The sequence below is a fragment of the Nilaparvata lugens genome, chromosome 7, assembly GCF_014356525.2.
Source record: "Nilaparvata lugens isolate BPH chromosome 7, ASM1435652v1, whole genome shotgun sequence".
Lineage (NCBI taxonomy): Eukaryota > Metazoa > Arthropoda > Insecta > Hemiptera > Delphacidae > Nilaparvata > Nilaparvata lugens.
Genome location: NC_052510.1, coordinates 7,462,269 through 7,488,506, shown reverse-complemented (window position 1 = coordinate 7,488,506; position 26,238 = coordinate 7,462,269). Strand labels below are relative to the sequence as shown.

The following is a 26,238-nucleotide window of genomic DNA, read 5'->3' as shown; positions in this document are numbered from 1 at the left end:
GTGTGACTATCAGGATACATTCCATTGTTAAATCTCCTTAATATCTTAATTTCATAGGAGGACTTGTACTGTTATTCATTTTTGAATGTTTCTTGACCTTGGCCCTATTGCATGAGAAAATACGAGCTAATATTTTTGTAATTCCCTATTCGAATTACCAGTTCACTACTATAATTACTAGTTTGTATTTTAACATGCAATTATGCCCCACTGGTTCATGAGTTGGAGTCAACAAGTATTTAAAGCTGCGTACAGACTTGGACGCCACTAACATGCGCATTTCACTCTTCATCAGCTGATTATATTTGTATTTGTACGTTTGACTAGAAGTTTTTGTCTAAAATACTAGGCTAGCCTAGCTATTTATATTGTAATTTATTGGCACTGTTCTAATTGACATCTGATGAAAGAAGACTTTTCTATTCTATTCTATACTTCTTCTCCAGAAACTGTGAGGTACAGACATGATGAGCGTAGCCTCAGCTGATGAAAAGTGAAATGGGCGTGCTCTTGGTTCTCAAGTCAGTACGCAGCTTAACACTCATGAATTAATTGTCTGTTATAATAATCTGATATAACAGATAACTCTGTTAATTTTATTGACTGTCAGACTAAACTCAGTGTTACATTTCTCAATATACATTCTCTTGTAGTGTATAGTTTTCTTTGTTTTATTACGTAAATAAAGGAATTTTCAATTCAATTCAAAATTAACTCAGTTGAGTAGCTTTTAACTTCAGTGTATTGGGGGAAGTTTTCATTCATGAGAAGAGTTGATAATCGAGAGGGTTGGGCAGAATGAAACTATAAATGAGATGCAATAAAAGATGTATAATTTTTTGTACTTTTTTTTGTATTTTCAAACGACGAGTGATTTTTTATAACGAACAATATTATCATCATTATCATCACCATCATTCGTTAAATTCTTTTCAAATTCATATATATATATAGAGTATATATCAATGGGATATATAGTATATACATAGCTTTCCATGATAATATAATATATATATTTATAAGTATAATATGATATGTATTTGACATTGCCTTTCGAGTAGTATATTCACATCTTTGCTGCATTGCCGTCGGGCTGTTGGCTATACATGTATTTCTCCAATTTAACATACCGTACAATTAAAACATGAATGTGATATGTGTAGTTACTGTTAGCTTTTAACTTTAGTCAATTACTATTATAATCATAAACTATTACTACAATCATTGATTATAATCGTTATCAATAGCATAAATGGGTAGTATTCACCAGTGATGGTTTAGGCGACTCCTTGTTCATTATAATAATTGTAAATCAATATTGATTTCCAAACACAACCATGTACTAGAATCAACTCTATTGATCATTGCTGAAGGGATCTTACACCGAGCTGAACGGCTCCGTTGTTCACTATTATATTATGGATTTGGAAAAAAATATTACTATTTATTTCATTTTTTGAATATTCTTATACCATATCATAGAGAACATTCAAAAATACAGTCTCTTGGTAACAGCAAATTTCAATGAAAATATATTATATTTATATAATTATGTGTATGTATATTGAGTAAAACAGTCATGCTTAGAGGAGAAGAGGTGAAAGAGTGCTTTGGTGCAAATGGAAAGGGTGAAACAAATAAAAGAAGTACGAAATTAGTATAAATATACACATCTAATTCAAATAAATATCTCAAATGCTCAATAAGTTAACAAACATACGCACTAATTAAACAAGTCAAGCATGACCCGTGTTCAATGCATTTTTATTTCGATAAAAAACAATATTTCTAACAAACAAGGTAATAATTGCATTTGTGTTCAAGGCGTGCTTTGCAATACTACAAGTCAATAATAAACAATCAATAAACATCATGTGGCAGGATATTAATATCACAATTTCTCAGTGCACTTAGTGGATTAAAATAGTGCTAACATACATGTATTCTTTTTTTTATTTTACATTTTTTCTACAAAAAGAACACATACTTATTTTAAAAAAAGATTGGTGTATGTGCATATCATGTATATATATAAATATTTATATAATATAATATTTTATTCTAGAAAAAAATATTCGGAAACAAATAGAGGTGTGTGCATTATTAAAAGTGATGCATAAAAATATATATACGTACATACAAGTTTGCCAGTAGAGAAATACCCATAGTCAACAATTATAATGAAAGAAAATATTGAGGATTTGAAAAAGTGATGCATAAGAAAAGTACAATAGAAGTGAGCACTAGAAGGCGAGTGATAGAATATAGACAAAAATAGAAATGATACACTACAAAAAATCAAATTGCAATTGAGACTTGTGACAAGCATTCATTTGTACAAAGGTTAGAGAACACTCACTAACACTGTCATTTTTATACATTGTAATAACATGTCTAGATTTCATCCCACATAGTATCTACTCCTTCATCAAGGTCACGCCCTACTTTTTCCAAGGTCATATTCAAGCCAGCTGATACAAAATGGCGCCCGAAGGATGTGCTCGATTGCCCACACCCAAAAACAGGCGTACCAACGTGATCATTCACAAACATCAATAACATTATAACACGATTACAAATCCTTACATTTTCAAAAAGTTCTTAGCATCTCAACTACACTCAATTACAAGCTACAGTGTCGTGGATCTCTGAGATCCACTTTATATCTTACAATTTATATGTTACACTAAAAAACTAATTAGAAGCTTACATTAATTAATCATTAAACAACAGCTCTAAGAGAAAATAACACAATACTGACTATTGTTCGCTGTGAAATATCACTCTAGGTGGGGTTGAAAATTAAATTATTTATCATGGTAACTAATATGCCAATATGCTAACTAAATTACTCAAAGGTTCTTATAAAAATAGTCTACTATTTGTAATTCAATGAACAGTTGCATCGAAATAATATTGAATATAATCGATCTTTCATTCATTAGTTACATATTTACATATAAATAGTTTATTAATTATGTGCAACAATTACAACAAACTCTCTCACATGTCTAGACAGCCATCATTTTTCAAAATACTCTTTTATGTTCCTCTTTAACTCTAAAATAGTTTTTTTCTAGTTCGCATTCTTCAATTTTATATTAAGTATCCCTATTCCTTCAAGTATTTTTATTAACTATCATCTTCATCTTTATTTTATCCATAATCTAAAAATTGTCAGTATCATTCATCTAAAGTTCATTTTTAAGCTATATAATAAATACAGTATAGATAGGCCTGTTTGTTTCTTAGTGCCGTGTCAATTTCAATTACTATAGATGTCTTCAGCTGAACATTTTCTTTTAGTTTTACAGTGTTATCATTGATCTATTCACCATCATTTTGAAGAGCAAAGATGCTAATTTTTAAATGATACCTTAATTTTCATAATCTCCATTGTTTTGTAGGATTATTGTTCATAACCGATCATGAATTTCATTCATCTCAAGAAGATGATTTTCCAACCAAGTGGATCGTTATATTATCACATAGAATCCGCACAACCTGAGTAGGTATCTGTCTCTGTATTAGGCCTAGTCTCAGATGGAAATAGGTTCGTAATATAATAATATAATGCAAGGTACCTAGAATGTATTTTAGATACATTGATATAATCTACTTTACACATTTTTTCGAGCTGGGATTATTTTGTGATGAGTCTACCAGTATGGTTTCATTATTAATAGCAATAATGATAGAGCAATGCATTTACGAACATGTTTTGTTTCAATAATAGTACAGTATGCTAAACTGAAAAATTCCAACTCTTTAAAGTCACCCTCATTTCAAACTCACGTTATTTATTTCCAGAGAACTCTAAAAACTCCAATTCAGGAAATAGGCTACTAGAAATTGAACACTTATTTTTGAAATAGGATAATATTCTTATATTAATGGTTACATAAATATATATAAACTCTAAAACTTTAGCTCCCAACGCCCATAACACATAAAATGATTTTCATATTATTTAGGCCCTTCTTATGTGAATGTGGCTATGCTAATAGTTTTACAGTTCACAAGTTCATTGAAAAGAATTTTCTTTGAAAGTGATGAGATATTATTACTTTGGGGAACTTTTTTATTGAACCATAAGAACATTATAAACTATAAATTAAAAGTATACACAGTGAGGTGGAGGTCAATAACAAGAGAACTAAAGTTATTATTCTAATACAGGCTCTGAATTTATCAAATCATAATTAGGATACCTAAATCTTTATTTTTCTAAAAAAAATGTATAGATAAACTAGTTTTATTACTTCGAATCTATAGCAGAGATTGCCACTTCATTCAATCATGAATTTAATTCTTGGAGTACTGTTTGGCATGTTATCACAAATAAATATATTTATCAATAATTTTTAACCATAAAAAATTGTATGGTTATTCTAAAGTAAATCAGAATGCATGTGATTGGTCATAGTTATGAAGGCGCAATTATCAAGAATTAATCGATTAGATAATTATCATCTAACATCGTAGATTATTAGGATCCCATTCATTGCAATTTCTTTTCACTGATAAATTCTTGAATGGCAGGCTAAACTTTTATCTTAAGAACAATTATCTTATTCCAGAATTTCTAGCTATAGTTGGCCATGTATTAACGAAGTTAGAGTCTTTTATGTGTATCCAAAATTTAAAAAGTAGTTTTTATTCCAAAGAATTATCTATTCAATAGCATTTATTGGGACGTCTTTGGTACATAATTTGTACAATGAAACACTTCTGATACAATAATTGGAATTCACGCACAGATTAACATCGAAAATGGAACCATCATTTTCTGTAGAGTATATTACTGATGTTCTTACAAGTTACATTATAGAAGGCCAAAATTTAATAATTTATTAATCTCTGCTAAGGCATTTCAACTCCAGAACTGTTGATAAATTGCATCGATTGCTTATATTAGTTTAAACAGCAACAATTTCAGAACAAATTTGATATGATTCATATTGCTTATTCGTTTCATTCAATTTATATTTTCAAGAATTCTCAATGCTATTCTATGTCTTAGCAATTAATTTAGCGGAAAGTTACAAATTTATGTAGTTAATTATGAGAGAAGTTGAGGGCTATTATTCTCCAAAAATTCAGGTAGAGCATTCGAATATTTCCATGAGTGGAATATTTATTCACATTTATATAAGCATTATGTTTCATGATGAAGCCTGTGTCGATACCTTGATGAAAACAGTGTTTTTCTCGCAATATTTATTCACATTTATATAAAAATTTTGTTTCTTGATGAAGCCTTAATTTTTGCCGATACCTTGATGAAAACAGTGTTATTTTTTCGCAAACAGTTCTCATCAACACTTTCCATTGACTGAGAAGTCAGTGTTATTACAATGAGTGAAAATTTAATTAGTGAGAGAATTTTATTTGTTGAAGAATTTTTATTAGTGAGTGATTAGCATTCTACTCCATTGTGTTGGAAATGAGACTGGAATCTTATTTTGATATTTTGTTGGGTGATCTCCATTCAAATCTTTCTTCAATGTGATTCTTAAAATCCATTTCTCATTCAAATTCTTCTTGTTATGAACACATTGGCTTTCAATAACTACATAATTTCATGCAAATCCAGTTTTATTACAATCGTTTCAATCCCATCTCGCATACTTTGGAAGATCTTTCACTAAATGATAATGATTATACTGTAGATTAATGATTTGATTCGACGGAAATTTCAATTTTTTCAATTTCAATTTATTAAAAACACACAAGACAAGACAAAACAAAGTAACAAAGAAATTTTGTCGCCTATTGACTTTCTCTGTTATTTTGTTTTGTCTTGTTTTGTGTGTTTTTGATAAATTGAAATTGAAAGCTGATGCATCGTTTATAAGATTGAAAAGGTTCCTGATAAAACTCGCATTGAGAGCATGAAATGCAGAGATTTAAGTCGAATGATTGATTGAAAGAGTAGTGTTTAGAAAATAGTAGTGATTGACAGATTTGCGAGTAGAAAAATCTGAATATCAATGAGAAGTTGAAATTGAATTTTATATAGAAGCTGAATGACGTGATTGCAAAGAGAAGTGGAGAAGGTTCGATCATTATAATGTATTATTATAATTAAGAGATTATAAAGTATTGATGATTCCTCATGTCATGCCCTCATCAATATTGAGAGAATTGTTTTTCAGTTTTGAATAATCTATGAGTTTTAAATAATCTGAAAGCTTGATCATTCAAGATATAAGGTGATTGAAATTCATTTAGCATATTTTGCAATCCACTGGATTCAGTTCAGTAATTTATCTCTTAATTATCAATATCAAATATTATTATGTAACGAATTTATCATTTTCTTGCTCTGTTATTATCTGTATGAATCAGTACATTGATACAGTATTTCTGATTGAATTGATTCCATAAAATGTAAATTTTATCTTAGAATAATAATAATATCAAATTTTGTGAACATGAGCTCCAAAAATAATATACTCGTTAATTCTGATGATTGAAATAGAAATTTAATACAATGAGTGAGAAGGATGCTCAACATCAGACAATCTGCAATCTCTTTTAATTTATAATCGCAAGTGGAGGATTTTAAACTAAACAATTTACTCTGTAGAACTGATGTCAAGGATCAGGAAATAAATGCGCTGGAATTTGATGGATATTTTTTTGAAATTTATGGCTCAAATTTTTTGGCTTGAGAAAAATTGAGAAGGTTGAAAGAGAAGGTACACAAGACTCATGGAAGAATAATCAGAGAATAAAGATGACTTGCCAAAAATGAAAGAAGAGGCTAAGAGGGTAGAGACAGAAAATAGAGAGATCAAAATAGATTAGAGAGACAGATTAGATAAGATTGGATGAGAGTTCTTTATCCATGTATGTTACAATACAGAATAGAGAGAGAGAGGGTTACGGTGATACGGAACACATAGAAAGAGTAATAGAGTGAGAGGAGAATTACAGACGGGAATTTCCCATATATAAGGATTTGGTTTACATTCAGATTGTTAACTAACAATCAACGATAGTTTTCAGTCTGAATTACGGAAATAATTGTAAGAGAGCTTTTCCCAGTATCGAACGCTCAGATCGTTTGCGAGTTTCATAGATATGTGGCTGAAAATCCCTTAGTTTATTTGTAGACGTTGAGAAGTTCACCAGTCTCCACTGGAACTCCAGTCTGATACCAGGGCATGTTGGCTCAGCGACGAATTGAATCAGCTGTTCAGTTCGTCTATCATCCCCTGCTATCAGAGCTCCCAACTGCCCCAAAATTCCAGCCCCTGAGGGACTCCCCTCCTCATACCCAGAGATCAAACCATTCCGTCACTAGCTATTTACACGAATTTACATCTAATCGCAGTTCGCCCCTAATTATATTTATAAGTTATAATATCAATGTGCGAACATGTATTTAGTTATACACATGCATCTAGTCTAAATCCTACACGCTACTCTAAATACACTTATATTGTGCAATATTGAAATATAGTGAATAAATAATCGTCGACTACACTGCTCCTACCGGATGAACCGCGAAACTATTACGCGCTACACTAGAAAATCCTACTGGACTGATTCTATCTCGAGTTACGAGAAACAAGCATTCGATCTGAACACAACTTTTCTGGAAGATTTTCTGCTTTTCAATGATTGGCAATACCGACAATTCTGTTGGTACTAGGGAACTGATTCAATTGATGATAATTATGTGGATGGAATCGATTATCATCTATTCCGATTGAAATAGATTAAGCAATCTCTAGAAAGGAATTGTAGAAAATTTTTAAAGAAAGTACCTATGATTGATGATAGTAATATGGATGGAAAAAATTATTGTTGTTCCCAATTAGGCAATCTGTAGAAAGGAATCAGAGAACATTTTTGAAGAAAGCGATTGGAAACGTGAAAAATGGTTGGCGATTATAAATAAAGGAGCTGAAGAACTTGAATTAAGGGGAATAATCGGAAATCTCTCACAGTCAACCATTTCAATAAGAGTTACTACTTTCAGGAGAAATCAGAATTTCCCATAATGATTTCTCACAACAGGATGTTTGGTGATTTTTTTAGAGAATTCTTGGATGGAAATGTATATACTTTCCAAGTTGATCAGGAATTAAACTAAGAACTAATGTCTGATTATCAACAATATTGCAGTCTATCATTATGATGGAATTTTTAAAATTATTGTTTGAAATATTTCCTGACAGATCTCATTGTCTTGATGACAGTGTTTTGATCTGGTGTTATTGGACTCAATTAATCTTCATTAATCAGTTCATTCAGATGCTATCAGACTCTGATTATTTTCAACAAGTAGGGATTTCATTCTCAATGAGGTTATTCACTACCTTACTGTCTTATTGGAACTAGTTTTTTCTAGATATTCAATATTATTCAACTTAGTCATTGATATCAGATATTGCTCAACTCAATGCTCTAGTAATCTTGTTCATTCTTAAATAAGAAGATGAAGGTTGTTAAAGTACAACAATGTAATACAATGTGATAATGTGAACAATGTGATAAAAGAATGAGATGATATGAACAAGCATACAATATGAATGAGAGCATGCATCATCCTAAATCAAAGTTCGATTGATTTTTTTTAATATTTGGCTGCTTTATGGTTTCTGACTGGAAAGATCCTCATAGTATTTTCAATATGAATGTATTGATTTAGCATATTTAATGAATTTATTTACTGCGATTGGATGAATTCAAGCTCTCTTTTTCAATTCTGATGTTTTCCTTTGCGCTAACAATCAGTAAACTCCAGCCTATTAAATTAAAATATCTCCACAGAACCGTTTACTTCTTCGTTTCTGAATTAATATGTTATGTATAATGAAATAGCGACAGGCCCTTGTCACAATCTCAAACACATAATCTCAGAATCTCCACTTCGAATATTGGAAACAATGAATGACAAATCCCAGCTCAAATTTTAAAAACAGTAAATGATAAATCCCAGCTCAAATATTGGAAACAATGAATGACAAATCACCAGCTGAAATTTTAAAAACAGTAAATGATAAATCCCAGCTCAAATATTGGAAGCAATGAATGACAAATCCCCAGCTCAAATTTTAAAAACAGTAAATGGTAAATCCCAGCTCAAATATTGAAAACAATGGATGATAAATCCCCAATAAGTTTTGTCTCATAGGGATTAGGATATCGTTTGAAATCGTCAGCTTCTAATGAGGCTCATATGATAGAATGCTGATCTGATAATAACGGATATCAATTCATCCCTTGAGATTATTCCCATATTTGAAAATTTATTTTCAAATTGCTTGACCCATCCTCAATTTCTGTGATATTCTTCCAGGTTGGTTCATCTTTTCCATTCCATATTTGCTTTCAACAGAAAATTTTATTTTTGATTTTTTTTCGAAGACTACAAGCATTTCAATGACTAGCTAAGCCTATATTTCGTTCCATTCCTACTCTATTTCAAAATTCTACCTGATAGTTTTCAGTTTTCCATCTAAATCTTCTCCTGTTTCTGTTAAATGTCTATCTCAATTTCTTCTTTTCCTGTGTTCAATTTATTCTTTTTCACTATAAAATTTCTATTGCAATTTTTCTTGAATGTGCTGAATTTCTCCATTTTCTGTGTTGAATCTATGTTTCTTTCTCAGTGTTTCTATTTTCAATTCTTCTCTCACTGTATTGAATTTCAATCTCAATTTCTTCTTTCAATTTCTTTTGAAATTTCGTCTTTCTCTACTACTTGACTTGCCACCTATCAGTCGTATACAGCGCATTGCTGTTGGTACTTCTTGATATCAGCTATCACTACTGGGTGAGCCACGGCTTATTGTTTGTGATTGCATAAATTTTTCTTCAATAAATTTTATTCTCTCTAAGTCTTTGAATTTGTATGATTGTATTGATGGATTTCAATATACAGCTGTTCACCCGGTAGGTCACGATTTATTGTTCGAAATTGCATAAATTATTTCCTTTAGAGTTCTATTGAAGTGCTTGAATTTGTATGATATGGTGTTTAATTTCAAAATACAGCTGTTAACTGGTAGGTCACGGCTTATCGTTGAAAATGGAGATAATTGTTCTCCAATAAAATCAAATTTTCAAAAGTGCTTGGATTCGTATGATGTGGTGAAGGATATCAAAATACAGCTTCTATCCAGTAGGCCACGGCTTTTGAATTGAATAATTTATTCTCCAGTGAATTCAAATTTTCATTTTTCAAGTGCTTGGATTCGTATGGTGTGATGATGGATTCCAAAATACAGCTGTACCCGGGTTATAGTTTGAAATTGAGTTAATTACTCTGAAAGAAAATTGTATTCAATGTCTTATTAAAGTGCTTAAATTCGTATAATGTAATGATGGATTCGGAAACTATTGTCTTCAAAGTAGTCTTCAACGTTGCAAGAGATGGTGAACCAGTGACGTTTTTGAACTATGCCGCTCCGTTTGTCTCACTAACAACCAGGCTATGATGATGTCAGTGAGACGAACGGAGAGACTGTTCTCATGTGACCCAGAAGTGCTGTGGCCCAGAAGTGTGACGTGGCCCAGAAGTGTTGTGACCCAGAAGTTCTTGGACTAAGCCGCTCCGTTCGTCTTGCTAACGATCAGGCTATGATGACGCCAGCAAGTCAAACGGAGAGACGCCCGTTCTCATGTGACCCAGAAGTGTTGTGGCCCAGAAGTGCTGTGGATGGGATGAGTGCTGGTGAAGTGCTGATGAGATGAGTGGTGAGTGCATGATGAGTGGTGAAGTTATGTGAATGATTGCTCCATGAGAAAATAGAGAAAAACCTGATTTCGAAGCTAATAATAGTAATAGTGGAGTGCTCCCACAGAAATTTTCGCGAGATTCAAACCCTGGATTAAGTTGATGACTGGCGGGGAGACTTATTGAAACCAATGTGCCGCTTCTTCTTCTTCTTCTTCGTCTTCGTCTTCGTCTTCTTCTTATTTTTCGTCATCGTCGTCTTCTTCTTCTTCTTCTTTTTTCCTTTTTCCTCTCTTCTTATACTCATATCATCTACTTTTCTCTCATATTCTAATTCTTATTTTTCTTCATTTTTCTCTTCATCTTCATCTTCCTTTTCATTTTCCTATTCATCTTCCTCTTCTTCTTCATCTTCCTCTTCTCCTTTTTTCTCAAGTACCCACCATATTCAATTGATTTCCTCATCCATACTCAATCACAGTTTATTCAAACGCAAATCATCAAATCCTTATACAAAAATAATCCAATCCTTAGGTAAGGTCAGGTCAGGTTATGCTGCTTGTCTATTGCAGAAAGTTGCTACAATTAAACGGTATCAGTTTGTTCAGTTTGTAACGGCAAAGCTTGTTTGAAAACTTTGCAGACTTGTTCTGTGATTCTTTGAATTGTTCTGTTTTGATGTGAGGTGAGTGTACACCAAATTGGAAATTCGAGCTCTGAGCTGATTAACACTTCGAGATTTGTTGTTTGTCATGATGTTGTTACCTCAGTTTTCCCGTCTCATTCATTGATCTGTCTGTTTTACAAACATCGTATTTCAGAAGTTTGTTCAATCAATGTTTAAATGTTTCAATTGATGTTTGATGCACCTTTCTTCACCTTACTTCACTCATTTAATCCCTTGTCTAACCACTTCAAAAAGGACACAACTGGATTACAGACAAAATTTTAGAGTAAAAAAGATAATTTTTGCTTGTTGCAGATACTTTTCATATGTAAGAGAATTCCAAGAGCATTATAATATAGTTTTTTATACCACCCCGTTAATTCAATTTCTTGATTCTATGTGTTTTCTGTAATTTGTAATGATTAATTGTAGATTATCCTATTTTTATGATTTTAATCGTTTCCTGTAATTTGTAGTGACCAATCGAGGCTCAAGTATATTATTGCACTCGTGTAATGTGGATTTCTGTATGTAATCTACCTATGTGTCAAAAGATGGGTGGTTGGAAAATACATAGAATCATGACACAACAGAATTTAACTCACAATGATTGTAAAAAATTCCTTATATGTTCCTACTTATTTATTAAGAATGTAATCTTGGATCAAATCTTAAAAATTTCATTGGAGAGTATAGCTCCTCAACTTCTCATATTTGGTATAAATTTTAGAATTACTCCTGCTGTTTGTCAGTTTGAAACATTATAGATAAAATCATCGACTTAGAACGTTATGTATACAAGAAGCCTAAATTGTTTACCTCAGTGAGAAAAAACATTCATATAGCGGTTATATTGAAGTGATCTGTATAACAGTCATCAATTTTTGAAGAAGAAAGATCCATTTTCAATAATAATTATCATAATTATAATAATGATTGGGCGGTTGAATAATAATATTATTATGCGCGCATTTTTAACTGTTTTTTCAATAAATTTTGCAGATAATTTTGCTGAACTGTTATTGCTTGGTAAGTTAATTTTCATTCAGCTTCATTGATATTCAATGGTATTCTTGTATAAGAACTGTTATTATTGCTTATTGAAAGATATGAATTTTATTCTAGAATGCCTTTCCTATATCCAAATACTCGTGAATACAAGAAATTGGTTCCAGATAAAGCATTCCAATAATGGAATATGTGAATTTTTATCATAATAAAATGAATTTTTACAATTTTGGTGTACTCCAATATTCATTTGGCATCAGTCGATATCAATTTCTTGGACTACATGAATATATTATACTTCATAAATTACTTTTCATCCACTTCTTGATGACTGTATTTTTCTATAAGCGGATTAAGTTTGATTGGAGCTATTATCTCAATATTTTTTTGCTTCAATCTCTTATTCTCAAAAACAAATATCAAATGTAACTGTGATAAATTGCTCAACTCAAAAAACTATAAATTCCTAGCCTTGAAGTAAATTGGATGAGAGACTGCGTTGGACTTGACAGTTTACTTTAGAAGGGAAGTTTACTATTTCACTGAATTTTCATAAAACTATCAAGATTTTTCATTTTCCATTTCTCCCAATTCTTCACTACCAACATTCAATATAGATTATAATGTGGTCTTCACAACACTACTCTAGATATAACATCCTAATGCTGCCTATATACAAGATAATTATTCGCCGTAGGAACCTAGTAGTAGTTAGTAGTTATCTTTAAATTAAAAATCGACCTTTCTACTAAAGTGGTAACTCTTCACCGATTAAACAAAGTTGAAAGTATAACAGATAATGTTTAGCTATTTTAGTAGAAGCTATTACACAATTTTTGAAATATTCATATTACAATATTTAATAATCCACATAGTTGTATGTGTAGTCCATGAGCATATATAATTATTTTGCTGGAGAGTGACAATGCTTTTGTAGAATTTCAGTAACATGGAATGGTTCAAATGACTTTTTATTGTGGAATTCATTTGAAAACAATAATCTAATCATCAGGTACTGTTACGTTCTCTGATAGTACTCTCAGTTCCTACTACAATAGCTAAATTTTTTAACAAGACTGTCTTGTCGCACCTGCCCATGTTTTCTATATCTATATATTGGGAAATGAAAGCCAGTATCAACCCGTCTATAGGATAGTACAGAATTTTAGAATTTATAGAAAGCGTATTTTCATCAATATGGGGAACGGTTCCATTGGAATGTGTGTATTGTCTAATGTATTAAATGATGTAATAAATAGTGTATTTATTCATACATTGATGGTTACAATATCATTCTCAACTATGAATGATTGATAAAGGAACAACAGGCTTTAAGCTAAAAACTTTTCCTTTTTCAAATTTAGATAGAAATTTTCCAAAAGTAGGTTATGTTCACACTTCATGATTTTTATCCAATTTTGAGTCCAAATATTTATGAACTTTAGGATTGAATAACGAATGTAATAAATAATGTATTTAATAATGCTCGTATTTTCATATCGCGCTTCTGAGTTGAAACTTGGACTTGGGATTAATTCTGTTTGGAATTGTTATCACTTGAGTATTCATTACAGGATTTGCCAATTAGTTTGAAATATCTACGGTTGATGTTTCAATATAGAGATTTAGAAAAAAGAAGCTAATTATGCATTGAGAAAGACTGTAACCGAATATTAGAGAACGATAGTGTATTACTGAGAATGTTAAGTGAGAGATATCAGGATTCTTCATCAATTCTGTGAAAGATCATTGAGTAAATGTTACTCTTGCGTGATCATTGAGTTTTTCAATCCTTTCCCATTTTTTCATTCCATCATTGGAGTGACGATTCTCAATTGATGCGAAATACTTTCATGATCTGAACTTCAATTATGAAGTTTTCTTAAGAATATTTTTTCCTGAGGAGGGCTCAATCCAAGAATATAAATTTTGTCTCGTGAATGATAGATAGTTTCAACTTCTTAACATGGAAAAACACAGAAGCATCTTGAGAATATTAGATTTTAATTGATGGGTTGTGAAGATGTTTGATTTATTCAAAGATGTCTGATTCGACTTCAGTATCATCATTAAAACCTCAATGGATCATCTTACTTGTTTCAGTTTGTCTGTAGTATCAAACGTTGATTCACTTTATAATCTCACTTGTTTCAGGATTGAATAAACATTGTTATATTTTCTTCCTGGTGATTATTGAAAAGTTTAGAGAATCGTCAACCTAGTTAACTGTTTTTATTAACTGCAACCGAGTCGAAAAATGTTCAATTTTCCCATCTCACTTGTTTCAGGATTGAATAAACATTGTTATATTTTCTCCTGGTGATTATTGAAATGTATAGAGAATCGTCAACCTAGTTAACTGTTTTTATTAACTGCAACCGAGTCGAAAAATGTTCAATTTTCCCATCTCACTTGTTTCAGGATTGAATAAACATTGTTATATTTTCTCCTGGTGATTATTGAAAGGTATAGAAAATCTTCAACGAAGTTAACTGCTTATATTATCTGAAACCGGGTCGAAAAATGTTCAATTTTTCCCTTGTTTTACAGTCGATTCATCTCTCACGATTATATTTGTATCTTATGAACATAATGCAAAGATTAAAGTATTGTTTCGTGAATTGGTATTGATGGAAAAGCGTGTTTCAGCAGAAGGAAGACTGGATTCAGAAAACATTGACATATGCGACCAAGATTAACATTATTATATGAACACATCATTTTCAACAAGAGCGCACATTTGTTACTATTTTATTGGAGGAAGCAGAAAGTCGTCTAGTGAAAGAGGGAGAGAAGCAATCGAGCACACCGCCACCCAACAAAATCATATTTCAGTCGGCCATATTTATTTTTATATTAAGCCCTTTTCACACTCATTGGAATAATATAATATCATCGTCGGTCGATTTTGGACGACTAAGAAATAAACCATTAATTAACTCTGTTTCTCACTTATAGACTAAAACCAACCATCCTATCTGTGGTCAACTTGAACACATTAAACTAAAAATAATTATGAGTACTGTGTTACAGTAGTAGTAATCTTGAATCAACAATATCAGTGAGAACCATAATAATCATAACTAACAGTGTTTTTACAGTCTTACTGTGTCATTTGATAATAATTAATCATTCAATCAATCAATCGTATAATTAATAATTAAAAATAACATTAGATGTATTCAGTCAATTTTATAAATCAAATCTAAGATACCTAAAACTTAGCTCCTATGTTTTTTATTATACATCGGTTTTTGTTTCTTTAACACACTACCTATTTTATTTATATTTTGTGTTTTGAAAACATTAATTTATCCTCAGTAATGTTCAGTTCCGTGCATGTTTTTTACTCTCTTTCATGATACAAAAAATATATAGCTACATGATCAGCCAGGTTGAGGCCTTATTGTTGTTTTATGGTATCGAGTGTAATTTGACTGGTGCAGTGTACGAGGCGTACAGCTGTCGTCTTGTTGTGTGGCTTCTGTAGCAGGTTAAATTCACAAACTAATGCTGATTTTGGGTAGGGTGTGTTGTCAGAATCAGACCAAGTGTACAAGGAAGATTTTAATTGTTTGTTAGAGTAGTCAACAACAACTGTGTCCATAATCATGATGGTGATTAGTCCGTTTGGGGGAGGGGTATGTGGAGAGGGTTTAGTGGAGGAGAGGTGGTTGAGGATGCCGAGGGCGTCGTTGAGGATCATGGTGAGCTGGAGCTTGGGACCCGATTCCGCCAACAAGTGTATAGTTACCATAGAGACCATCCTGGAGCAGCGGTGCGCGTTGATCGAGAAGCCAGTCTGACTGCAGTCGGGGAGCTGGAGGGTGATTTGTTTGTCGGTGGGGGGGATGATTTGCTTGTTGTGGTGGCAAGACTGGTTGTTGAGATGACAAGTTGGCGGCGCCGGTGTCAGGTCGTGTCGTTAACGACCCCTAGCCCATCGTAATAGCGCATCTGCCAGGATATCTAAGTGCGCCTTCGTCTGAAACACACACAATCAACGCAATCCTCGTCAATTTTACATCAAACAACACAGAAATCAATGAATTCCTTGTCAATGTTACATCAAACAACACACAAATCAATGAATTCCTTGTCAATGTTACATCAAACAACACACAAATCAATGAATTCCTTGTCAATGTTACATCAAACAACACACAAATCAATGAATTCCTTGTCAATGTTAGATCGAACAAGTTAGAGTGCGCCTCTAAAGGGTCAACTGAACATACCTACCAAATTTGAACGTTTTTGGTCTGGTCGATTTTTAGTTCTGCGAGTGAGTGAGTCAGTCAGTCAGTCAGTCAGTCAGTGAGTGAGAGCCATTTCGCTTTTATATAGATAGAAGATGATCGATTAAATGTTTCATCCATTTAATTTTTTCTTTTTTTTTCTACAAAAACTTTGATGTATTAAATGTTATAGGTAGATATAAGTAGATAATAAGTATTATACCTATGTAGCTATTATTAGACTATAATATATAACCTATTAAAGTTGTCTTATCTATTTTTATTTTGTTTCTGTATTTGCTAATGTCTATTCTCAACTCAATGAATGACAGCAATGAAGAATAAATAAATAAATAACAGACAAACAGAGCCATTGTTCATCATTGGAACTGATTGAAATGATATTAATTATTGACATTTCTCTTGGAAACATCAGTAAGTTAGTAGGAGCTATGTGCCTTGTCAATTATTTTCGTTTCATAATTCTTGAGACATCTGAGTTATGACGGAGATTTGATAATTTCCATCTTTTTTATCTCAAATGAAATGTGAGTAAATATCACAAACACAATGTGAGTAGGAAGTGCTGTATAGTAAATTAATGATTACAACATATAACATAAATTACATAGAGAGGAAACTCTGTGTCGGAATAAAATATTGTTTTAGTTCTTCTTGATGTAATATGATCCTGATTATGATAAATAAACAGATTCAACATATATATTCCAATATTATCTCATAATTTTCTCAAAATACTTTGAAAACCTAATTAATGGCATGACAGCATTTCCTCTAACTATCTCCCCTTTTTATCTTCTAGTTTTTTGTTTCTGCTCGAATGTAAGTTAGTAGGAGTTGTTCCATTTTCAATTTCAACACTATGGTAGCCTGAGGTTACTATTCCAGCACATATTTTCCAACGCTATCACTCATATGAAAACGGAAGAATCTAATATTGAAGTTGATTTTTTCGTATCATACCCACTATCACCAGAATAACATACATTACAAACAAAGTATTTTTCTGCAAATCAACGTCAACCCAAGAAAATAGCCGGGGGGATGATGTGACATTTATCGTAGGTACGTCATATGCAATGCGATCCGAAGTCATACTGCATTGTTGGGGGTGGATTTTGTCATAATTGACAGAATTCTCCCCTCTCCCCTCCAGGGTTGGGGGAGGATTTGTGTCATAATTGACAGAACATCCCCCCTGCTTCAAAACACACCCCTATTTGAATCCTCACCCCCAGGCTAATGATGAACATGGAGAGCGAATTTTATTTATCCTCATCACTACAGGGTAAGTGGCCTGGCGGCACTAATTCCCCAGTTTGTAATCATATATTGGGCCTACACAGTTTCTATAGTCAGCTCCACTTTGAACTTTCATTATTCCTCTTGAATAACATGAGAGCTTCACATTCAAGAATTGCTGACAGTTTGAATATCATCACCACTTGTCACCAATGTTCTAAGCGTGTAAACATCACTCAATAAACGTTTCTACTCACTACTATACTCGTAGCTCGTTTGATCTCTCATTCTCCCAATCACTCTCGCTCACTCCTTTCTCTCTCTCTCTCTCACTCTCTCTCTCTCTCGCTCTCCCTCTCTCTCTCTCTCCTCTCTCTCTCTCTCACTCTCTCTCTCTCTCTCTCTCCTCTCTCTCTCTCTCTCTCTCTCTCCTCTCTCTCTCTCTCTCTCTCTCTCTCTCTCTCTCTCTCTCTCTCTCCTCTCTCTCTCTCCTCTCTCTCTCTCTCTCTCTCTCTCTCTATTGAATTGGCTGGGATCTGGTGGTGCAGATTAGGCTTGGGTCGGGTTCAGCTTTATTTTTCTTGTCTATTCACATTGTATCAATCTACATGAATTTAACTCATTTCCACCTTTTATGCAACTACAGATACAAAAATATTTCATGTTAATATATTGTTTTATGATAACTATTATACCTTGTAAAATCATTGTTTTTAGGGTTTTTTGTGTGCATGTGTGAGTGAATGGCAACTTGATTAGATCTTCATCTCTTCATTTCTGATAGGTTTTCCTATAGATTTATCTAGTGGAATTTGAAATATTGTTTCCAATTGTATAAATAAATAAAGTTCAAAATTCTCTTTTATTATATGTTATTGTATTTTGATTAATAGTTTTATTTACTTATAATAATCTTATGTAATCTTATTACATAATGTAATCTGTTTTTTTCTGTTCTAATGTAAATTTGTCTTCTTTTGTAAAGGGTTGTGTGGCAGAGAGGACCAGGAGTCCTAATTCCGCCCTAATAAAGGCATATAATCAATCAATCAATCAATCTCTCCCTCTCTCTCTCTCTCTCTTATCACCTTTCTCTTTCTATGTACATGACGTGTAAAATGCCATTTGAAGCTTGTACAATAGCACAGCAAGTAATCAGGTGATAAGTAACATGGAACATAAATGTTGTAAGTTTCACTACGAACTGTGTGCATTTGTGATGAAATGGAAAACTGAGTCTTTATAATTATATTAAAGCTGAAAATGACAAAAAATTCACAGCCAATACGGCTGATTGCCTTGGAAAACCCAGCTCAAAATCAGTTGGAGAACACACTGGAGGCTATGGGAAAACCTCCAAATCACGATAAATAGGGGCACCTCTAGAGCCCCCCAATTTTTTTTACACATTCAAATCAGCCTCGCACAGAAAATTCGATACAAGCTTTTTTGTTCAGATCTCGGAGATAAGTCTGTATTCATGATGAATTTAAACCAAATTGAAATGGCAATCCAGGAAAGGGAGTTTTCATCGGAAATTTGAAGTTTTCCAAAATGCGGAAAATTCTCAGCCAAAACTATGAGTTCGCTGTGAAAACTGAATATCAAATATGTTGCATACTACACTGAAGGCTACGGGAAAACCTCCAGACCTTCAAAATTCTGTGAGAGAATGATGTTTCTTGATGGATAACCTAGGCTTTAGCCAAGACTAGAATTTCATTCGAGCACTGCAAATGACATTCACGTCCAAGTAACGTACACTATTTTTGACATAATAATCTAAAGAAGAATAATTGAGAAATAGAGAATATCACCTGCTTGTGCTGACGTTACTACATGCATTCTATAAACATAACCTAGTTTACAAATTCTGAATCAGGAATTTTATGGAAGTTGACAAAATTCCCACCTGGAGCGCTGGAGGTGTTTTTTTCAGCAGTTCCCATTTCGGAACTAGGAAACATACTCGACTAAAAGAAAACATATGGTTTCATTACAGTAGAGTACGCTGTAATGAGAATCATATGCTTATTTGTTCTACAATCAGCTGTTTACCGGCTTGATTCCACCGGCTTGGATGACTATGACAAAAATATAGTTTCGCCTCACTGTACAGAAAGCAGCTGTTTTCCAGTCCCTACATAGATCTGAAAGGCATTGTTTGCAGACGACTCTCGTCTGACGTCAGAACAGGTTCTTTTCCGGCCTAGGCCGGAGTACCCTTTCCAGCCGCTAACATGGAACTAAGAAAGGTGATCAAAAAACTTTCCATTATTTGTGTTCATTATGCAATAATTAAAACATTTATAATAATATCATCTTATTGTCATTTGAAAGAATAAGAAAGTATAAACTAAACCTCCCACATGATTGAATATGATTTTTTAGGTTATTTAGACAAATCAGAATAAAAAATAAAAAACTTGGACAATTTCCTGATATTCAGATTACCTCAGATTTGCCAGAGCTATCATCTTCCACTTCTGCTTTCGGAAGTGCTTAGTAAACAACTATTCTCATATATATATATATTGTTTATTTTTCTGTGTGGCGAAAAATAGCGTTCGCACCACGGGCAAAAATGTTTTTCCGGCTCTCATTCTTTTCTAGTCCTCGGCCTACGGCCTCGGACTTGAAACCCGATTTCGAGCCGGAAAAGTCTCATTTTCGGCCCTAGGTGCGAAATATACTATTCCTCACTCTACGCTACTACAGTATGCTATCTACAGTGCAGAAGGATTATCGTCCAAAAATATATTACGGATACATCGTATAATCTACTGTTCTATTTACAAAGGATTACAGCTTTGTGTTCCATTCCGACATTGATTCGATCGAATGATTATCGCTCCTCCCACATCTCTCCACATGTTGAAACGCAACCGTCATTGTGTCATTAAACTGTCAGCCTGTCTCAATGTACATCAAACGCTGCCACAAACAGAAACAACGCTACTGAATAAATTACAGAATTTCCCCTCCCCACCAACATTTCCAAAAATAGATTTCCCATTACAGTTCCTACTTTACAAAAGTAGTAAAGTGTTCGTGTGGCTTAGTCTGGAGACGTGTATTTCATTTCCGCTGTTGCGCTAAGCCCCCGGTTTTCCTGGTCCGCTTTTCTTGGGAAACCCAGGCCCCCGTTTTCTTTGATTGGGGGGGGGGAGAATCTTGTGAGATTCACTACTTACTGTCAGTATAACTTGTGGATGGCTTCAATGCTTTCAATACGATCAACGCTGCCAGTTTGGAGTGAGTCTTTAAAGTTGCTCTTAGGAGCTCCCCAATTCCGAGAACCCTTCCATCACTCACAGAGTCTGGAACCGCACTCCCTTCGAGCCCGTCGTCAACTTTGTTAGCGCAAACTTGAAGTTTGGGACAGCCAAGTTGGCGGGAATTTCTAATAGCCATCATGCAAAGAAACAAGTTTGGGCAATACTTTCATTACTTGTAATTACAGAGACACCGCTGTTCGTTTCTCGTTAAATTTCAATCTCTTTCTCTTCCTCATCTACCGCCTCCTCTCCCACCACTCTCTTCTCATTCTCATCCTCCTCCTTATCGTCCTCCTCCTCTTCTTCCTTCTTCTCATCATTTTTCTCCTTCTCCTCCACCTCCTCCTCCTTCTCCTCTTCCTTCTTCACCACCTACTCCTCCTCCTACGCCTCTTCTACTCTCTTCTCCTCCTCCTCTCTTTTTCCTCCACTTCCTCCACCTCCTTTTTCTTCTTCTCCACCAACTCATCCTCCTCTTCCTCCTCTTCCTCCTCTTCCTCCTCTTCCTCCTCTTCCTCCTCTTCCTCCTCTTCCTCCTCTTCCTCACTTTCGTCCTCTTCCTCCTCTTCCTCCCTCTTTCTTCTCCTTCCTTCACTCTCTTTCTTCTCCTTCCTTCACTCTCTCTCTTCTCCTTCTTCCACATCTCCACCTTCTCCAGCTCCTCCTCCTTTTTCACCATCCCTCCCTAAACTACTTCCACCTCCTCCTATTCCTCCTCCTCCACCCCATCATCATTCTTCCTCCTCCTCTTCCTCTCTCTTTCTTCTCCTTCCATCACCATCTTTCTTCTTCTTCTCTCCCTTCTCATTGTCTTTCTTCTCCGCCTACTCATCCTTACTTTCTCTCCCACCTCGTCCACTTCCGTCTCCTTCTCCTCCTCCTCATACTCCTTTTCAGCCTCTTTGTCATCTTTTCTTTTTCCTCCTACTCTTTCTCCTTCTTCTCCTTCTCCTCCTCCTCTCTTTTTCCTCCACTTCCTCCACCTCCTTTTTCTTCTTCTCCACCAACTCATCCTCCTCTTCCTCCTCTTCCTCACTTTCGTCCTCTTCCTCCTCTTCCTCCTCTTCCTCTTCCTAAGAATATATTTTTATATTCTTAATATTCTTTCCGAAGAATGGACATTGATATGTCCAAAGCTCCGCCAATTTATGTAGATGCATAACAATATAATTATCCATAGTTATTATATTACAAATTACTTTTTCATATCATCTACTCTCAATAATTATTTTCTTAGTCTATATTATGTAAATTCATCTATAATTTTGCTGTATTGTAAGCTATTGTATATAAGTGTATAAGCCAGTATATATGGTAATCTACATAAATAAAGTACTCAATCAATCAATCAATCCTCTTCCTTCTCTTCCTCCACTGTATATGATATGAAAAAGCAATTTGTAATATAATAACTATAGATAATAATAATTATATTGTTATGCATCTACATAAATTGGCGGAGCTTTGGACATATCAATGTCCATTCTTCGGAAAGGATATTTTTAATATTCTAGTAGATGCATAACAATATAATTATTATTATCTATAGTTATTATATTACAAACCGCTCTTTCATATCATATACAGTTCAATAATTATTTTCTTAGTCTATATTATGTAAATTCATCTATATTCATCTTGTTCATCTAAATTCATCTTGCTGTAGTGTAAGCTATTGTATATAAGTGTATAAGCCAGTATATATTGTAAACTACATAAATAAAGTACTCAATCAATCAATCAATCCTCTTCCTCCTCTTCCTTCTCTTTCTCCTCTTCCTCATCTCCCTCCTCTTCCTCCTCTTCCTCCACTTCCTCCCCCACCACCTCTTACTCATCCTCCAGCACCTGCTCCTCCTTCTCAACCCATCATCAATCTCGTTCAATATTTCAGTGCCTCTCATTGATGTACAGTCCCTATTTACGAGACGAGTATTGTGACCCTTGATATTTCGACAAAGTGATTACTGCTTGCGGTCACTCTATGTAAATAGTGCAAACTGGCAAACTTTTTCGGGAAAGTTTTGGTTGGTTACATGAATGTTGGAGTGTATGTAATTATGCGGCGAATGACTCGTTTTCGTTCTGTTTTCTTTTCGTTCATTAATTACTGCATTACGTGAGAGGGTCATTACTCCATGTGAAGGGAGGCTAGATCATCGAATAAACGACTCCTCATCAAATTAATGAGTTTTTGAAGGACAGGATGATGTTATGACTGATAATTCAATAATTATATGTTGTCATTCCAATGGGAATAATGCGACAATATCTCTGATAATGTGCCATTCTCTGTCAGGGCAACAAACACATTTTGCAGATAGTGGTGGGATATTGTTTGATAAGATAATTGGTATTGTTTATTACTTTCCTTGCCCTATTACAAATTGGTAAGGTAAGTATTGCTTTCCGAAAAAAATTAAGGTACCCCAATATCTAAATTTCAATACGTTTCAAGGTCCCCTGAGTCCAAAAAAGAAGATTTTGGGTATTGGTCTGTATGTGTGTGTGTGTGGTGTGTGGTGTGTGTGTGTGTGTGGTGGTGTGTGTGTGTGTGTGTGTGTGTGTGTGTGTGTGTGTGTGTGTGTGTGTGTTGTGTGTGGTGTGTGTGTGTGTGTGTGTGTGTGGTGTGTGTGTGTGTGTGTGTGTGTGTGTGTGTGTGTGTGTGGTGTGTGGTGTGTGTGTGTGTGTGGTGTGTGTGTGTGTGTTGTGTGTGTGGTGTTGTGTGTGTGTGTGGTGTGTGTGTGTGTGTGTGTGTGGTGTGTGTGTGTGTGTGGTGTGGTGTGTGTGTGTGTGTGTGTGTGTGTGTGTGTGTGTGTGTGTGGTGTGGTGTGTGTGGTGTGTGTGTGTGTGTGTGTGTGTGTGTGTGTGTGGGTGTGTGTGTTGTGTGTGTGTGTGTGTGTGTGTGTGTGGTGTGTGTGTGTGTGTGTGTGTGTGGTGTGTGTGTGTGGTGGTGTGTGTGTGTGTGGGTGTGTGTGTGGTGTGTGTGTGTGTGTGTGTGTGTGTGTGTGTGTGTGTGTGTGGTGTGTGTGTGTGTGTGTGTGGTGTGTGTGTGTGTGTGTGTGTGTGTGTGTGTGTGGTGTGTGTGTGTGTGTGTGGTGGTGTGTGTGTGTGTGTGTGTGTGTGTGGTGTGTGTGTGTGTGTGTGTGTGTGTGTGTGTGTGGTGTGTGTGGTGTGTGTGTGTGTGGTGTTGTGTGTGTGTGTGTGTGGTGTGTGTGTGTGTGTGTGTGTGTGTGTGTGTGTGTGTGTGGTGTGTGTGTGTGTGTTGTGTGTGTGTGTGTGTGTGTGTGTGTGTGGTGTGGTGTGTGTGTGTGTGTGTGGTGTGTGTGTGTGTGTGTGTGGGTGGGTGTGTACACGATATCTCATCTCTCAATTAACGGAATGACTTGAAATTAGGAACGTAAGGTCCTTACAATATAAGGATCCGACACGAACAATTTCGATCAAATGCGATACAAGATGGCGGCTAAAATGGCGAAAATGTTGTCAAAAACTGGGGTTTTCGCGATTTCCTCGAACACGGCTCCAACGATTTCGATTAAAGTTATACCTGGAATAGTCATCGATAAGCTCTATCAACTGCCACAAGTCCCATATCTGTAGAAATGATTTTAGATTCTCAATTATCGCCCTGTCATCAGCTCGATCAAATCTTTGAATAGTAGACTTGAGATGCGCGGGAACACTAGCGTCAGTTGATGCGCGTGTTGATAGCGCTGATAGCGTAAGCTAATAAATTTTCATAACGGCAAGGAAAGTAGTGGGAGTGCACCACACCAGATTTTATCGTTTGGTAAGATATCTTGTTGGATAATCCAATCATCCTATTTGCTCAAGGTTGGCTTTTAGACATTTCAGTTCAACCAATACGGAAAAACTCTTCAGGGCCGGTTTTCCTATTTGGATGAAATACAGAGCAAAACTAAAGGTGCGTACAGATACACGCGCCGCGAACATGAGCAATTCACTTTTAATCAGCTGACTATATCTGTATTTTTACAGAAACGGTGAGATACAGTTATAAAAAGCTTGGCATCAGCTGATTAAAAGTGAATTGCTCATGTTCGAGGCGCGTAAATCTGTATGCACCTTAAGAATAACATTAAGGGCAGGCTCTCGAGGATTCAGCTAAGTTTAGACTTGAAATGGAGTCAGGAAATTGGCTTTCCAAAACAGGGCTTAGTCGTAGTATTATGATAATTTTTAGTCTTTTATTTCTATAATTAGGAACATTTTTCTTGACCAAATAAAACATTCCTAGATAATTCAAAATAGCTGGAACTTTATACTATTTCCTGTTTATTTGATTTTGTGTTCGATTTCCTAGTTTTTCGAAATTTAATTCAAACGTGGACTGCGACTACACCCCGTTTCGGAAAGCCAATTTTCTGACTCCAGCTATTTAAAGTCTAGAACTTGACTGACACTACAGTAACTATATTACTCAATATAATATATAGTTACTGTAATATAGTTACTGTAGCTGAAACCAGAGCTCGGAAACCGGCCTTTAATGTTATCCTAAAGGTGCATACAGATATACGCGCCGCGGACATGAACAATTCACTTTTAATCAGCTGATACCAAGCTTTTTATAACTGTATGTTACCGTTTCTGTAAAAATACAGATACAGTCAGCTGATTAAAAGTGATGCTGATTGAATGATTGAAAATGCTCATGTTCGCGGCGCGTGAATTGTTCATGTACGCACCTTTAGATAATATGCTCTGTTTTTCATCCAAATAGGAAAATATCTGAGTTTTTTGGAAGATTCATCCGTTGAGAGGAAGAATTAATGACTCTCTCTTTTCGTTGATCTGACGAATTCTTTTCAATAATAAAAATTTTCAATAGATACATTTGAAAATAAATTAGGACGAAATAAAGTATCAATTCAAGTACCTAAATAGTAATTTTCAATGATCTTTTTCTGCGGTTTATGCCAGTCTTCACATGATCTAGTTAATTAGTTATCCATCTCAAAACAAAACCATGAACGGAAGTTTTGAAATCCTAGAGATTAATACGGGATCTGAAAAGGATTCTTAATTAGTTTGAATAATTGGATTTTCTCCAAATATAACTCC

At 34.4% G+C, this 26,238-nt stretch overlaps 1 protein-coding gene across 1 annotated transcript in view; it reads right to left on the bottom strand.

Annotated features, from left to right (window-relative positions):
• Nucleotides 1-816: 816 nt before the first annotated feature.
• Nucleotides 817-26,238, bottom strand: part of LOC120352540 — a 207,054-nt gene continuing 181,632 nt past the window's right edge. Inside the window, exon 3 of the mRNA XM_039433589.1 lies at nucleotides 817-16,356. Within this exon, the coding sequence (XP_039289523.1) occupies nucleotides 16,297-16,356 (60 nt within the window). The 3' untranslated portion in view covers nucleotides 817-16,296. The remainder of the gene's footprint in view (nucleotides 16,357-26,238) is intronic.